At 52.7% G+C, this 14232-nt stretch overlaps 1 protein-coding gene across 1 annotated transcript; it reads left to right on the forward strand.

Annotated features, from left to right (window-relative positions):
• The first annotated feature begins 2475 nt into the window (after positions 1–2475).
• Positions 2476–8353, forward strand: SLC3A2 (solute carrier family 3 member 2). The gene is made up of 9 exons (XM_036860585.1): positions 2476–3050; positions 3439–3612; positions 4200–4294; positions 5896–5964; positions 6070–6128; positions 6281–6461; positions 6574–6717; positions 7623–7706; positions 7831–8353. Exons 1-9 carry the CDS (start codon positions 2627–2629, stop codon positions 8191–8193), a joined length of 1593 nt encoding a protein of 530 aa, XP_036716480.1. The 5' UTR covers positions 2476–2626; the 3' UTR covers positions 8194–8353.
• The last annotated feature ends 5879 nt before the right edge of the window (positions 8354–14232 follow it).

The following is a 14232-nucleotide window of genomic DNA, read 5'->3' on the forward strand; positions in this document are numbered from 1 at the left end:
AGTCTGCTTCTTTTTTGTTGCATAATATTTACTAGTTTGTTGTATATTTTAGATTCCACATATAAGTGATATCATACAGTATTTTTCTTTTTCTGACTTATTTCATGTAGCATAATGCCCTCCAAGTTCCATCCACGTTGCTGCAGATGGCAAAATTTCCTTCTTTCTTATGGCTGAGTAGTATTCCATTATGTGTGTATATATGTGTATGTGTGTATATATGTATATATCACATCTTTTTTATCCATGTATCTGTTGATGACACTTAGGTTGCTTCCATATCTTTGCAATTGTAAATAATGCTGCTGTGAACACTGAGGTGCACATTTCTTTTCAAATACATGCTACTTCTGTTGAATTGTTTCTAAGAAGGGAGCAATTTGGGTTGATTGATAATAGTTCATCCACTCATTTACCAAACACTTATAAAGTGCCTACTATGTGCTACCCCTGAGCAGGCACGTCCATCAACAAATAGCACAAGGCCCCTGCCACTTGTCTTGAAGTGCCGACACTCAGACAAGGAAATGTAATGAACAAATGAGACATGAATTGTAGAAGAGATAGGTGCACAGTGGATGGAAAGTAATCCTTTCGGGGGAGTTGAGAAAAGCTATCATTTGAGCTAGGTCTGGAAGGAATAGGAGCTTATGAGGCAGAGTGGCAGAACAGGAAGGGCAGAACACAGAGGGAATGGCATGTACAAAGATGCAGAGGCCTGACAAAGCTGGGTGTGTTGTGGGACTAACAGGTGTTTGAAGGCTGATGTTGCTGGAGGGTGGTCCCTGTGGCAGGTGTGGTGGGTGATAAACTTGGGAAGGTAAGTTGTTAGCTTATTTACCGCATGCAGGAGGGATTTGTTTCATCTTTCTGGAGCCATGGGGGGCTGTGAGTGAAATACTATGTGTATGTATGGGGGTGTTATGTTGGACTATCTCAAGGAGAGTGTCTGACCTCACAGTTCTTAACTTTGAGCTTTCATGCTGGTGATAAAGTCTGTTCACAGTCCCTGGTTGGCACTTACTGGCATGCCCAGGGCACCCTGGGCTTCTTATCATCACTGAGCACAGGTCTGAACTCCAACCTCTACCCGCTTGCCTGGGGTGAGGGATGGGGATGGGCTCTGGTACGAAGAAGGCAAGGGGAATGGCACAGGATGAGCCTTTTCACTCTCTTGGCTCTCCTTTGGTACCTTTTCTATTTCTTCAGATCTTGGCTTCTGCTTTCTTCCAAATACACAGTTATCTTGGCTTCCAGCCCAGGTGGGAGAGGGAGAAAGAATTTATTTCCTTCAGCGCCTCTCTGAAAATAACCCAGCTGGCACTGCTCAGGAACAAGAAGTTCCTGAGAGTGTTGGCACCTCATGGTGTTGATGTCCGGCAGTCCCTGCTGTGAATTGTCTCACTCTCAATCCAAGGACCTCTGTGGGGAGAAGTTGGGTGGTTTTCAAGGCCTCTGCAGTACCAGCTGCCTCCAAGGCCTAGCATAGTGAAGGGGTAAGGGAGGTAAGGGAACCATGTCACTGTGGGGAGATTGGGCTAATGTGTGGGAGGCCCTGCAAGGTGGGGAAGATTCTGGCCATGGCATCTTCTGATCTGGTGTAAGGAAAAGGTGGGTGCCTCTAACTGAGGCCCAGCCCCAGAATGTTGTCAACCCCGAGGTTGTCCATCCGTCTCTTCTGGATGTCAGATTCCTAGCTGCCCGACATCCTGGGGCCAGAAAGTGGGGGTGGGGTAGGGTAAGATGGGGAGTGTCAGCAACTGTCCTGTCCAAACAGATTTATCATAAAATATCATGGGGAAGACTAGATTAGGGTTAATTCACTAAAGTTAATAAAGCACAGTACTGTAGTGGGCACTCAGTAAATAGTTGCCGCATGATGAATTAATTGAACTAAATTCAAGATATCTTGAAAGACTGGGAGTAGCCCTGCGGGGAATCGGAGGTCTAGCGCCAAGTCCCAGAGGCCTGAGAAGACTAGGTCTGGTGGGGGAAAGGGCTGAGTTGAGTTTGGTTGGCTCTGAGAGTACAAGTGGCCATGCGAAGTTGGGAAGACCAGGCGGTGGCCTGAGCCCTGGGCCAGGGGCAAATGGAGGGTGGTGTCCAGGGAAGTCACAAACTTTCGGAGTGGGCAAAGAAGGGCCTCGGGAGCCCCCGCAGTGCTGGATATCCCCTTTACGCCCACTTTCCGGCAGCGCGAGGGGCCAGCGGCGACCTGAGGCGGGACAAAGCACAGACCCCGCCCACCTAAAGGTGGCTACGTGCTCAGCCTTCTTTGTGTCTGAACTTTAGGGCTAGACTGTTCGAGGTGAGGAATTGGACCACACAGCCGTCAGAAGCGAGTTCCCAACATTATTCCCTCGGCCGCCGCCCACCCTTTCAGTCCCTGGAATAGCAATCCAGGATGTTCCACTTTAAGGGGCGGGCCGGGGCGGGCCGGGGCGGGCCGGGGCGGGGCTCCCGTGCCCAGTCCCGGAGACCGCGCCCGCCCGGCCGCAGACGCGGTGGCGGAAGCTGAGCGGAGTCACGGAAGCCTGGGAGACTGTTCTGGGGCCGGGAGGTCCGGGCAGGTGTCCAGCCACCAGCTGACCGCAGGCTGCGTCTTGTTGCCGGTTTCGCAGGCACCATGAGCCAGGACGCCGAGGTGGACATGAAGGAAGTGGAGCTGAACGAGCTGGAACCCGAGAAGCAGCCGATGAACGCGGCGTCGGGGGCGGCTGTGGCTGTGGCCGTGGCGGGCGGCACCGAGAAGAATGGTCTGGTGAAGATCAAGGTGGCCGACGACGAGGCGGCCGCGGCCAAGTTCACAGGCCTGTCTAAAGAGGAGCTGCTGAAGGTGGCAGGCAGCCCCGGCTGGGTACGCACCCGCTGGGCGCTGCTGCTGCTCTTCTGGCTCGGCTGGCTGGGCATGCTGGCGGGCGCCGTGGTCATCATCGTTCGGGCGCCGCGCTGCCGCGAGCTGCCCGCAATGAGCTGGTGGCACAAGGGCGCCCTCTACCGCATTGGCGACCTTCAGGCCTTCCAGGGCCGCGACGCAGGCGACCTAGTGGGTGAGTCCGGGGCTCCCCCACCCCCACCCCGCGCTACCCTGGTTTAACTGGTCACCGGCTTCGACCCCTGTGCCGATTGACCCAGGTGGTTCTCCACCCTTACTGGTACTGGTGACCGCCCCCTGGGACGTAGCCCCTCCTTCTTTCTTCGAAGGAAACCGCCTCCCACTCCCTCTTTCCTGAGGGTGGCTGACTCAGCATCCTCCCTTCCCCCTCCCGGCGCCAGTAGCCTATCGCAGCAGGTTTCTGAAGCAATGTGCTAGTCTCCTTACATCAGCTTCTCTCGTGATCCAGCCTCACCGCCCCCCACTCCCTTCGTCTCGGGAAGAATAGGGGCGATCAGGGGCCTCAGAGAGGCGTCACTTTAAACTCTGCTTTTCCATTTCAGGCCTGAAGGGGCGGCTTGATTACTTGAGCACCCTGAAGGTAAAAGGTTTTGTGTTGGGCCCAATTCACGAGAACCAGAAGGATGACCTCACAGGGACCAACTTGGAACAGATCGCCCCCACTTTTGGCTCCAAGGAAGATTTTGACAGTCTCCTGCAATCGGCCAAGAAAAAGAGTGGGTGTCCTAGAGCTCGCAAGGAAGCAGCTAGGAAGGGCTTGGCCTTCTGGCCAGAGGAAAGGCCGGATAGCTTTATTGTCTGGTTTATTGCTGAGTGGCTCAGAGTTTTCCTAGGGCAGGTACAGGGGAGGCTTGTTAGGCTTCAGCCTAAAATGGACTTGTCAGGTGGTTCAGAGACTTTCTATACTTGGATGTGCAGTTATTTAACTTCTGGGCTTCAGTGCCCTTATTTGCAAAATGTAGGTTTTTGCTAAATCAGTGGTTTTAAAACTTGTAAAAGAGTGGATCCTTTTGAAAAAAAATCCAAGTAAAATCTTTTCTTACATTGAACAGGGTTCGCTTTGGGGGTGAGGGGCCCAGGGCCTCATAAGCTCAGCCTTCTCTGTTACTCTACCCTCCCCCCGCCTCCCACCCCGCCACTTGCTCATATCTCTGTTTCAATGGAATGAGTTTTGCCAGGGTTCAAATCTAAGCTTTTGTGCCAATACATAGGAAATACTCTGCCGACTTGTATTTGTTGATTTCCTCCTTTCCCCTCCCCCGCAGAGTCTTTCTATCAACTGCCTCCTCCTCCATTGTTCTAGGCATCCGGGTCATCCTAGACCTCACTCCCAACTACAAGGGCCAGAACTTGTGGTTCCACTCCACTCAGATTGACACTGTGGCCACCAAAGTGAAGGTGAGTGTGTTGGTGCTTATGGCATGTGGGAGCGGGACGCTGGGGCTGTTTGGTCCTTTCATAGCAAGCTCTATAAACGTAGCCCGGTGCCAGCCAAGGGGCCCCTTGCTCCTTGGAGCCAAGCAGGCATGCTCCTCCCACAGGCAGAAGGATAGGCAAGCATTGCACCCCTATTTTTGTTTGTTCCTTTGCTGACCACTCATTTTCCTTGTTTCCCTGACTCTGAGGGTGACAGTGCCAGGAAGGGAATTTCTCAGATGTGAATTTTCTTCCTTTTGGGAGAGGAAGCCCTTTCTCTATGGGAATTCTGTCCTGTCTGGTTTCCCTTTTCTTATTTGATGTGTTTTGGAGTGGAGCCCAGTCTGAAATTGTAAGCTCTGGGGTCTTCCTATGTGTCTGGGAGTATGCTGAGTACTTTGTATACCTTCTTTAATCCCCTGTGTAACCAAACAAGGTCCCTGTCAGTATCCCTAATCTGTAAATGAGGAAGCTAAGGTTCAGAGGTCTTTAATGTGCCCCGGGATTTGATGTTCCAACTCATCTTATCTCTCTAATCTGCCTACTCTGAAGGCCTAGGCTCAAACTCTGTACCTTGCAGGCTGGGAGTGGGGCTTTGAATGTCATCCCAGCTCCTAATGCCTGGGTTCTAGGACACTGACCAGTTCCGAAAGGGTAGAACAAAAATGGAGGCAGACTCTGACACTTTGCTGGCAGCCGTGATTCTGAGGTAGAATTCTGTAGTCCCAGCATTTCAGTTGACTCTTGGGGTCATTCGGTTCATTCCTTGCTACTTGCTGGAAGACCCTCTAAAAGTTACTGAGAAGGGAATGTTTTCAGATGGTGTGGCATGAGGTGTGGTAGCCTCAGATGAAGATGGAGACTAGAGGCGAGAGCACGTGGATCAGAGAGAGAAAGGGGAAGAGAGGGGCAGCAGGAGTGGGTTCTGTGTCATGTGCCCCGTGAATGCCAGGGCTTCAGGCCTGGGCCTGTTCTGCGGAGCTGTCTTCTCTTTTCAAATCTTTGGCTAAACTGCCCTGGGGCTGTGCTTTGAATTTCACTTCCTTATCCTTGGTCTTGGCTCTGACTAGCTCTTTTACTTACACCCTCCCCAGGCTCCAGGAAACTGGGAGAGGAGTAAGTATACTCTTCTTGGGATCTTGGTTAACATTTTAGGTCCCATCTCTGCTGCTCTCTGATTGTGGCCTGGGGCATGCCTCCTTGCTTCTCTGACATTATTTCCTTATCTGTAAAATGAGTATACTAGCATTCCACACATGCTAAGTGTTAAATGAAGTTACATGTATGAACACACTTTGCTCATAGGTCTTTTCTGTAGGGGTCAAGGGTAAAGCTTTGTGATTCACCATGAGGAGGAGTAGAGAAGTAGAGCACTATATCACTAAGAGAATCAATGATAGGTTAGAATGGAAGGGAACTAAAGGCTACAGGTTTATAATAGAGGCAAGAAAGTGAGACTGTTCAAGGCAAGTGACTCTCCAGAGGCCACGGGAGAGTGCATGGTAGGCAAGATTTAGTGTGGGCTGAGCCTTTGCATCAGAGTGTTGATATCTTTCCTCTGTTCTTTTGCCTCCCTCCTACAGGAAGCTCTGAGGTTTTGGCTGCAGGCTGGTGTGGATGGGTTCCAGGTCCGGGATGTGGGGAATCTGACAGTGAGTACCCTTTCCACGCGAGAAGCAGAGCCTGGGTGAGAACAGAAGCACCCGCCAGGGCCTGATAGTGTTCCCTGCTTCTTGCCTCTGCTCTTTTCCTTCTAGGATGCGCCTTCATTCTTGGCTGAGTGGCAGAACATCACTAAGAGCTTCAGTGAAGATAGGTGGGTACCAGGCCCTGGCTTCCCTAACTCAGCTCCTTTGTGGGAACCCCTCAGTGGAGTACTAGCCCCAGGAAGCGGAGCATTCCTAGTCCAGAAAGCCTTCTTCCTTTCTTGCCCTGTGCTGACCTTGACTCCTGCCCTGCTCTGTGCAGGCTCTTGATTGCAGGCACAGACTCCTCCGACCTTCAGCAGATCCTCAGCCTGCTCGAGTCCACCGAGGACCTGCTGTTGACCAGCTCTTACCTGTCAACCTCCACTTTCACTGGGAAGCATACAAATTTCCTGGTCACCCAGTATCTGGACGCCTTTGGCAGCCGCTGGTGCAGCTGGAGTGTGAGTACCACAGTGGTAGGAGAGGGGGCAGGAGGCCTTTGGGAAGAAGGGAGTGTCGGCAGGTGGAGGCAGAGGCGGGCCTTGAGGTTCACCAGTGATTCCATTCCTGCAGCTGTCTCAGTCGGGGCTCCTGACTTCCTTCGTGCCACCTCACCTCCTCCGACTCTACCAGCTGCTGCTCTTCACCCTGCCAGGGACCCCAGTTTTCAGCTACGGAGACGAGATTGGCCTAGAGGAAGCTGCCCTTCCTGGACAGGTATCACTTGCTGCCTGCCCAGCACGGTGGGGGAGGCTGCGTTCGTCCGTCACGGTGGTTCTGTGGCTGGTGGTGGACAAGCAAGAGCCTTGGGGAGGCACGTGCGTTGCATTGCTAGTCGGCCACCTGCTCAGCCGCTGTGTGGCCTTGGCAGGTTATTTCACTTCTCTGACTCTTGGTCATCTCTGCCGTGATACTACTTTTTTTATAGGGCAGTTAGGACTGAACGAGGGCGTATTTTAAAATGCAGTACCTGGCTCCTGGTAGAAGTTTAGTATGGTAGCCATCGCCTGGTAATTCGTTCATTCACTGGACAGCGGGTACTCTGTGTTGGGCTCTGCTCTCCAGGAACTCAGAGTTGCGTGGGGGAACCAGATGAGTAAGAGAAGTACACGCAGCAAGTGCCTTGGTGGGGTAAGACCATGAAGGCACCCGGTTAGCTTTAGCCACGGGGTTGGAGGTTGACACCTAAGCTGATATTTATAGAACGCGTCATTCACTTATTCCACAAAGCTTTATGCAGTAATTCCTATACGCTATGCTTGGAGGATACAGCGGTGTACAAAAGAGCTGGAGGTGGTGAAATTAGATAGTAAGCACATATGATAAAGATGCCAGGTGCTGATATATGCAAGAAAGCAGGGTAAGGGGCCTAGAGAGTAGGGGATGTGGGCGGTTTTATATCAAATGGCCACAGGAAACCTGATGGAGGCACCTGAGCAGGGACCAGAGGGCAGTGAGGGGCTAGCTTGTGGCTGTCTGGGAGAAGCGCCCTCTAGGCTGAGGGGACAGTGTGTGTGAGGCCCTGAGGTGGGGGAGGTTATACTTCTGTGGGGCTGGAAGCGGGAGGAGGAGTTGGAGAGCGGCCCAGGTCTTTTCCAAGTCCTGTTTTCCCTGCCTTTTAGCCTGTGAAAGCCCCGGTCATGCTGTGGGATGAATCCAGCTTTCCCAACACTTCAGGACCTGTAAACACCACCATGACTGTGAAGGTAAGGGTTTTAGATGGGCAGGGCCTGATCGGCAAGGGGTGAGGGCAGGTGGCTGGTAGGAGTTTGCGCCCGGGGGAGCCCTTCACCCCTTTCTGCTGTGTCCTTATCACTTTACCGTTTGCAGGGCCAGAGTGAAGAGCCTGGCTCGCTCCTCTCCCTGTTCCGATGGCTGAGCGATCAGCGGGGTGAGGAGCGCTCCCTGCTGCACGGAGACTTCCACGCGCTCTCCTCGGGGCCTGACCTCTTCGCCTATATCCGGCAATGGGACCAGAACGAGCGTTTCCTCATAGTGCTCAACTTTGGGGATGTGGGCCAGCCTGCCAGGCTGGGGGCCTCCAACCTGCCTGCCGGCACCAGCCTGCCAGCCAGTGTGGATCTGCTGCTCAGCACCCAGCCAGGCCGCAAGGAGGGCGCCCCTCTTGAGCTGGAGCACCTGAACCTGGAGCCCCACGAGGGGCTGCTGCTCCGCTTCCCCTACGTGGCCTGACCCGGGCCCCCCACCCTTCCCTTCCCCTTCCCAGGCCCTTTGAGTTCTGCTTTCTCTCTCTCTCTTTCTCTCTCTCTCTTCTTTTTTTTTTTAACTGTTACAGATGAACCCCAAAATAGGGTGTTTTCTGGTTTCAAATAAAAGTCACCCCTACCTGGTATGGCCTCGTCTTCCCTCAACCCGCTGTCAACGGCAGGAAATTCTCTCCCCTTCTTCCCCTCTCCCCCACTGGACCCCCCCAGGTGACCAGGACCAGAGAGGAAGGGGCCTGTCGAGGTCATAACAGCAAGGTGGTGTCAGGACGAGCTAGCATCCCGCCTCCTCACCCGACCTGGAGGTCTCGGCTCCTGCTGACTCTTCCTTACCTCCTCAGCAGTGGTCTCCAGCCAAGCATGGTCACTTTTCCTGTTTTGCAGACTTCACCTTTCTGGGAGAAAAAGTGGGAGTGGGGTGGCCTGTTTTCTAAAAGGTACTTATAAAAGATGCTGCATGTTCTTCATTCAACAAGAATTTATTGTGTGCTCAGCATGTGCCAGGAGCTGTTCTAGTCCTGGGGTCACAGGAAGGAACAGTACAAAGATCCCTGTCTCCTTGGGGCTTATATTCTCGTGAGGAAATGGAGAAGAAAGGAGATGTATAAAATTAAGAGTATGGTGGACATGGTGGTAGTGTTCAAAGAGGAAAAAGTAGAGCAGGGAAAGAGGTAGGTTTGTGGCATGGGGGGAGTTTGGGTGAGGGCTAGAGGAGGCCTCAACAAGGAGGTGACATTTGAATAAAAGGTCTGAAAGAAGGGAGGGAGTTAACTTGCTAGATGTCTGGGAAGGAGCTTTCCAGGGCCCTGGGTGGGAGGACACCTGACTCTTGGTGAGGAATGAGGTGGGGGCGAGGTGGAGAGTCCCAGGGATGAGGTCTGGTTGGCAAGGGGTGGGCAGGTGGTGAAGGGTATAGTAAGGCACGTAGTCGTGGGGTGGCGGGGGGGGGACAAACAGTTGGCAAACTGCACCGTTGGAGGGCACGGTCCCCAAAAGACTGCCCTCATTTCAGATACCAGCTGCAGGTTCTGGGTCCCCATGACCATCAGTGGGTTATTTGCTAGAGAGGTTCACAGAATGCAGGAAAGCACTAAGATTATGGTTTTATTATAGAGAAAGGATACACATTCAAAAACCAAGGATGGAAGCACAGGACCCATCTGGGATTGGGAGGGGTCCCAGCGTGAAGCGTCTGATGGTCCTTTCCCAGTGGAGTGGAGTCCTGTCATAGACCTCCTGACTATAGCCCACAGAGTGTGGCCAAGCAGGGAAGCTTGCCTAAGCCTTTGGTGCCCAGAGTTTTTCTTGGGGCTTAATCACATATGCCCACGTGGCTAATGTTTATTCTCCAGCCCCTCCCGGAGGTTCCGGCTAATAGCTTTAGTCTCCAGCCCCTCCAGATGCCCTGTGTCCTAATGCCCTCATCATAAATCACATCATCAGGGACTTCCCTGGTGGCAGTGGTTAAAAATCTGCCTGCCAATGCAGGGGACATGGGTTCGAGCCCTGGTCTGGGAAGATCCCACGTGCTGCGGAGCAGCTAAGCCCGTGCGCCACAACTACTGAGCCTGTGCTCTAGAGCCCGTGTGCCTAGAGCCCGTGCTCCGCAACAAGAGAAGCTACTGCAATGAGAAGCCCACGCTCACCACAACTAGAGAAAGCCCGCGTGCAGCAACGAAGACCTGACGCAGCCAAAAATAAATAAATAAATTTATAAAAAATAATAATAATAAATCACATCATTAGACTGTCTGATGTCTGAAGGCCCCAGACTAACAAAGACACTCCTATCAGGCAGGACATTCCAGGGGCCTAGATATCACCTCCCAGTAACTGAGGGCAAAGGCCAGACTTTGGTGGTGGTAAGAAGTGTTGGGATCCTGCATTTGTTTTGCAGGTAGATCCACAGGATTTGCAGTCATAATGATTTTTAGGTTGGCCTCACAGCCTCAGGTTGAGCTTGGCCCTCTTAGGGAAAAGAACACTCGTTCCTGTAGGATGGGGCTTGGGTCGGGACTGGGTGTCTTTTAAGGGTGTCTTGATGTAAGGGACAGATCAGAGGATTAGATGCCCTGAATTAAGGTCCAGTCCTTGTCTGCTGACCTTTGGCCTGAGGGCTGTGAGGGAAGGCGTGCACAGGGCATGTACTCTGAGACTTCAGTTCCTGAGAAGACACACTGCAGCCTGCCAGCTGGACCTCAGCTCTCTTCTGCCTGGGATTTGCCTTCCCCTCCTCACGGCCCCTCCCCCTTCTGGCCCACGTCTAATCTGGGCCTCTCCTCTTGCGAGGCTCCCCACCCCTTCCCTCCTTGGTCCGTTCCAAGGGTCCCAGCTCCAGCCCTCCCTTTCCCCCTCTCCCTCGGCCTCCTGGCCTCCCCTCTGATCCACAGTTTGTATCATGGGGTCACTACAGTTGGAGCCTCCTCATGATTGTGTGCTTTGCAACTTACTGTGGACTTAACACTTAAAAAAAATTGTGGTAAAATATACATAGCATAAAATGTACCATTTTAACCATTTTCAGGCATACAGTTCAGTGGCGTAAAGTACTTCACAGTGTTGTGCAACCATCGCCACCATCCATCTGCAGAACTTTTTCATCACGCAAAACTGAGACTGTCCATTAAACAATAACTCCCCCCATATTCTTTTTTTAAAAATAAAATGAATAAACCAAAAATTAAATGAAGACATTCACATTTCCAGCGGTGCTGAGTAATCCTGGTAATACTCTGACCTCTGTGCTGTGGAGGAACAAGTGAGAACATGAACTTGCAGGCCCTCTGAGATCTGCAAGAACTGTACCATTACGTATTTCTCCCTGACTGCCCACGTTAAGGACGGAAGGAAATAGAGCCAGATGCAGTCATAGAAACTATCTCGTCAGCCCTGCAGCTACCCTATGACGAAGGATTTCTCACCCTTATTATCACAGATGAGGAGAGTGGCCAGAATGCCTCTCCCCAGGGCAGTCGGAGCTGACAGCACGACTCACCTGAAATGGGGGCAGAGGGCCAAGGGCAGGTGGCTTCCACAGAAAGGCACCTCTGCTATTCATTCACTCAACAAACAGTTTTTGAGTTACTGCTCTGTTCCTGGTACCATCCTCATTTCCGGATTCAGGATGAACAAGACCCTGCCTGAATACGGTTTCCAATCTCCAGAGGACCACATGCTTGGCCTCCTAAGCACCGGAGGCCACCTCTTAAGGGTTAAGCACACTTGTGTTTAAATGAGATAATCGGTTAAATAAGATTTCACTTTTTTTTTTCCTTTTTGAGTCACTGTGATACATCTCTGAGGACTGTGGGGACCTTGTTTATAGGGTAAGGGACCTCCACTCTTGGACACAGCAGTGGAGCTGCCATGTAGACCCAGGCCTTAACCCCGTAGTCAAGCCCCCGTGCCGCCAGACTCGGTCTCTCCCCAGGGCCTCTAGCCAGTTACCTGCGGGTCGGGGAGGGAACTGACATTTTCCATTGGTCTCAGTACCAATCAATGTGCTATGTGTTGGGGCATAAAGGGGACTAAAAGACTGCCACTGTTCTGGGCTTCACCGATTGGAGTGGAAGCAGATGTGCAAATAATCGCAGTTCTGAGGCAAAGGCTGTGGGGCAGCCGTATACTGGGCCCCGTGGAGTACAGACAAAGTGTTTAACCAAGGAGAGATCAGGGAAAGCCTCTTGGAGCCTTCACTTGAGCTGAGACTGAGGCACGAGCAGGCATTCCTGTGTTGCACGTAGAGGACAGGGCCACCTGGCTAGAGGGGACACTATGTACGAGTCACTCAGCTGAGACACCACGGTGAGTGCGGTTTTGGACCACGCTGGCTTGGGAGAGTGGTGACAGCCAACCGGAGGCTGAAGCACCAAGGGCTTTGACAGCCATGCTCAAATTAGCTATACTTTGCCTGTTTGTAGATTAGTGCTTCCCACCCTGGTTATGCAGAAGCCTCTGGAAAAGTCTCTCCCATTCAACATTCACTGCATTGGAAGCTCCAAGGGAGTGAGCCTGGGAGGCTATTTTTAATTAACTTTCTGAAATGATTCCCACAGCAGTTTGGGAATTACTAGTGCAACGTTTGCCTTGCTTAGTTATGCCCAAGGATGATGATTAGAAAGAAAAGTCCTGGTTTTTCTCCTGAATATTCTGTTTCAGAAGGTCTGGGATAAAACACGAGAGTCTATAAGAAGCTCAGATAAGAATGAGAAAGGAAACCGCCGAGATGTGCTTGGTAGGGAGTGACGCGGTCAGGACTGAGTTCTAGGAAGCTCGCTCTGGCTCGGCTGCCGTGGAAGAAGCTGAGGGTGGTCAGGACTGGACGCCGTTTAGGAGGCTGGTGGAAGCTCTGGAAGAGAGAGGCAGAGGCTGCGGGGTTGCAGAGGAGGGGATGGCTTGGACAGGTGTTTCGAGAGAAGAAGCTCCAGGATTTCATGATAGCCTAGGAGGGATGGACTTGATGTGAGGGGAGAAGGTTGCTGTGTGGTGACTCCTGAGTTTCTAGCTTTAGGAGACTGGAGGAGCAGGCTGGGGCCATAGAGCTAAGCGGGGGAGGCAGGAAGAGAAGCAGCCGTGGGCGGGAAGGTGATCAACTCCATGCACATGTGCTGGGTTTAGGTGCCCTTGGACTTGCAGGTGGAGGTTTCCAGCGGAGGAGGGTCTACAGCTAGGCAGAGCGGTACAGGTGGGGGTACCTACGGTGGGTGTGAATGAGGTGGTGGTGAGTGTGCAGGGCGAGAAGGGCAGAAGGGGGAGGCTGGAGCCCTGAGAACTGGAAACATTCACAGGACAGTGGAAGAGGGACCCGCGGAGGAGGAGGAAGAGAAGAGAACAGAGCCCTGGGGTGGGGGGATGGGAAGGCAGGAGAAAGAGGCCAGGTCAGGGTCAGAGCAGAGCTGCCCCTGGTGGCCTGCAGTTTGGTGACAAGGAGATCACTGGTGGTCTTCTCCAGAGCCCTTCCAGCGGAGGGTGGAGAAACGGATTTTTCTAATGTTAAGGGTGGGAGGTATTGGTAAAAGTTTCGAGATAGTATCTGTCAGAGTTCCTGGTTTTCTTAAGCAGCAAAAGGACCCATTGAAAGGCTGTCCGGACCTGCCAGGAGGAGGCAGGACCAGATTTGGAAAATGGGCAGGAAGCGGGGGCCAAGCAGCAGGAAGTACAATTGTCCTCTAACTGGAACTGCCTGGGAGGCTGCCACTGGGGACGCGCTGCCAGTGCGTGTGCGGTTGGGCACAGAGCCACCGGACGCGGGCGTTGCTGAAGGGCAGAACGTGCTCCACCTGCAGTGGTCCTGAGTCCGGGATGCAGGGGGATCACCTTCTCCTTCTCACAAAGGGCTCCGTCTGGTTGCCAAGTCACCCACGTGGTCCTGTGTCTGCACTGAAGGGCCGCCCTCTTCTAGTTCACATAAGGGTGCTGGTAAGCCTGGGGACGGGGGGCGCCCTAGCTATAGAAGAGTCAAGGATGCTTTTAAGGTTTCCGGCCTGAGGAGCTAGAAGATTGGATTTGCCACTTATTGAGGTGGGGAAGATGGCCAGAGAAATGGGATTAAAAAGGGAACTGGCAGCTCAGTTTGGGCCCTGATGCTTTTGGGATCTAGCAGACATCTAAATGGAAGTGTCAAGATGTTAGTCAGACATGCTGCTCCGGTGTTCATGGCGTTCTGGGCTGGAGATGGGGATTTGGGAGTCATGCGCACGGCTGGCATTTCAAGCCACGAGATGACAGGAGATGACCAGGGCAGTGAGTGTAGGAAGGGAAGAGAAGAGGACCAAGGACTGAGGGCCAAGCCCTTCAGAGGGGAGAGAGGAGGAGGAGCCAGCAACAGGGGCTGAGAAAGAGGGGCAGTGAGGTAGGTAGGAGAGTGTGGCCTCGGGACAAAGCAAGGAGGAAATGTCAAATGCTTCCGGGGACCAAGTAAGAGGACAGAGCCTTGGCCATGGTGTTGATCAGCGTGAGGTCTTTGGTGACCTTGACAAGAGCAGTTTTGGTTGAGGTTAGGGCAAAA

The sequence above is a fragment of the Balaenoptera musculus genome, chromosome 8, assembly GCF_009873245.2.
Source record: "Balaenoptera musculus isolate JJ_BM4_2016_0621 chromosome 8, mBalMus1.pri.v3, whole genome shotgun sequence".
Classification (NCBI taxonomy): Eukaryota; Metazoa; Chordata; class Mammalia; order Artiodactyla; family Balaenopteridae; genus Balaenoptera; species Balaenoptera musculus.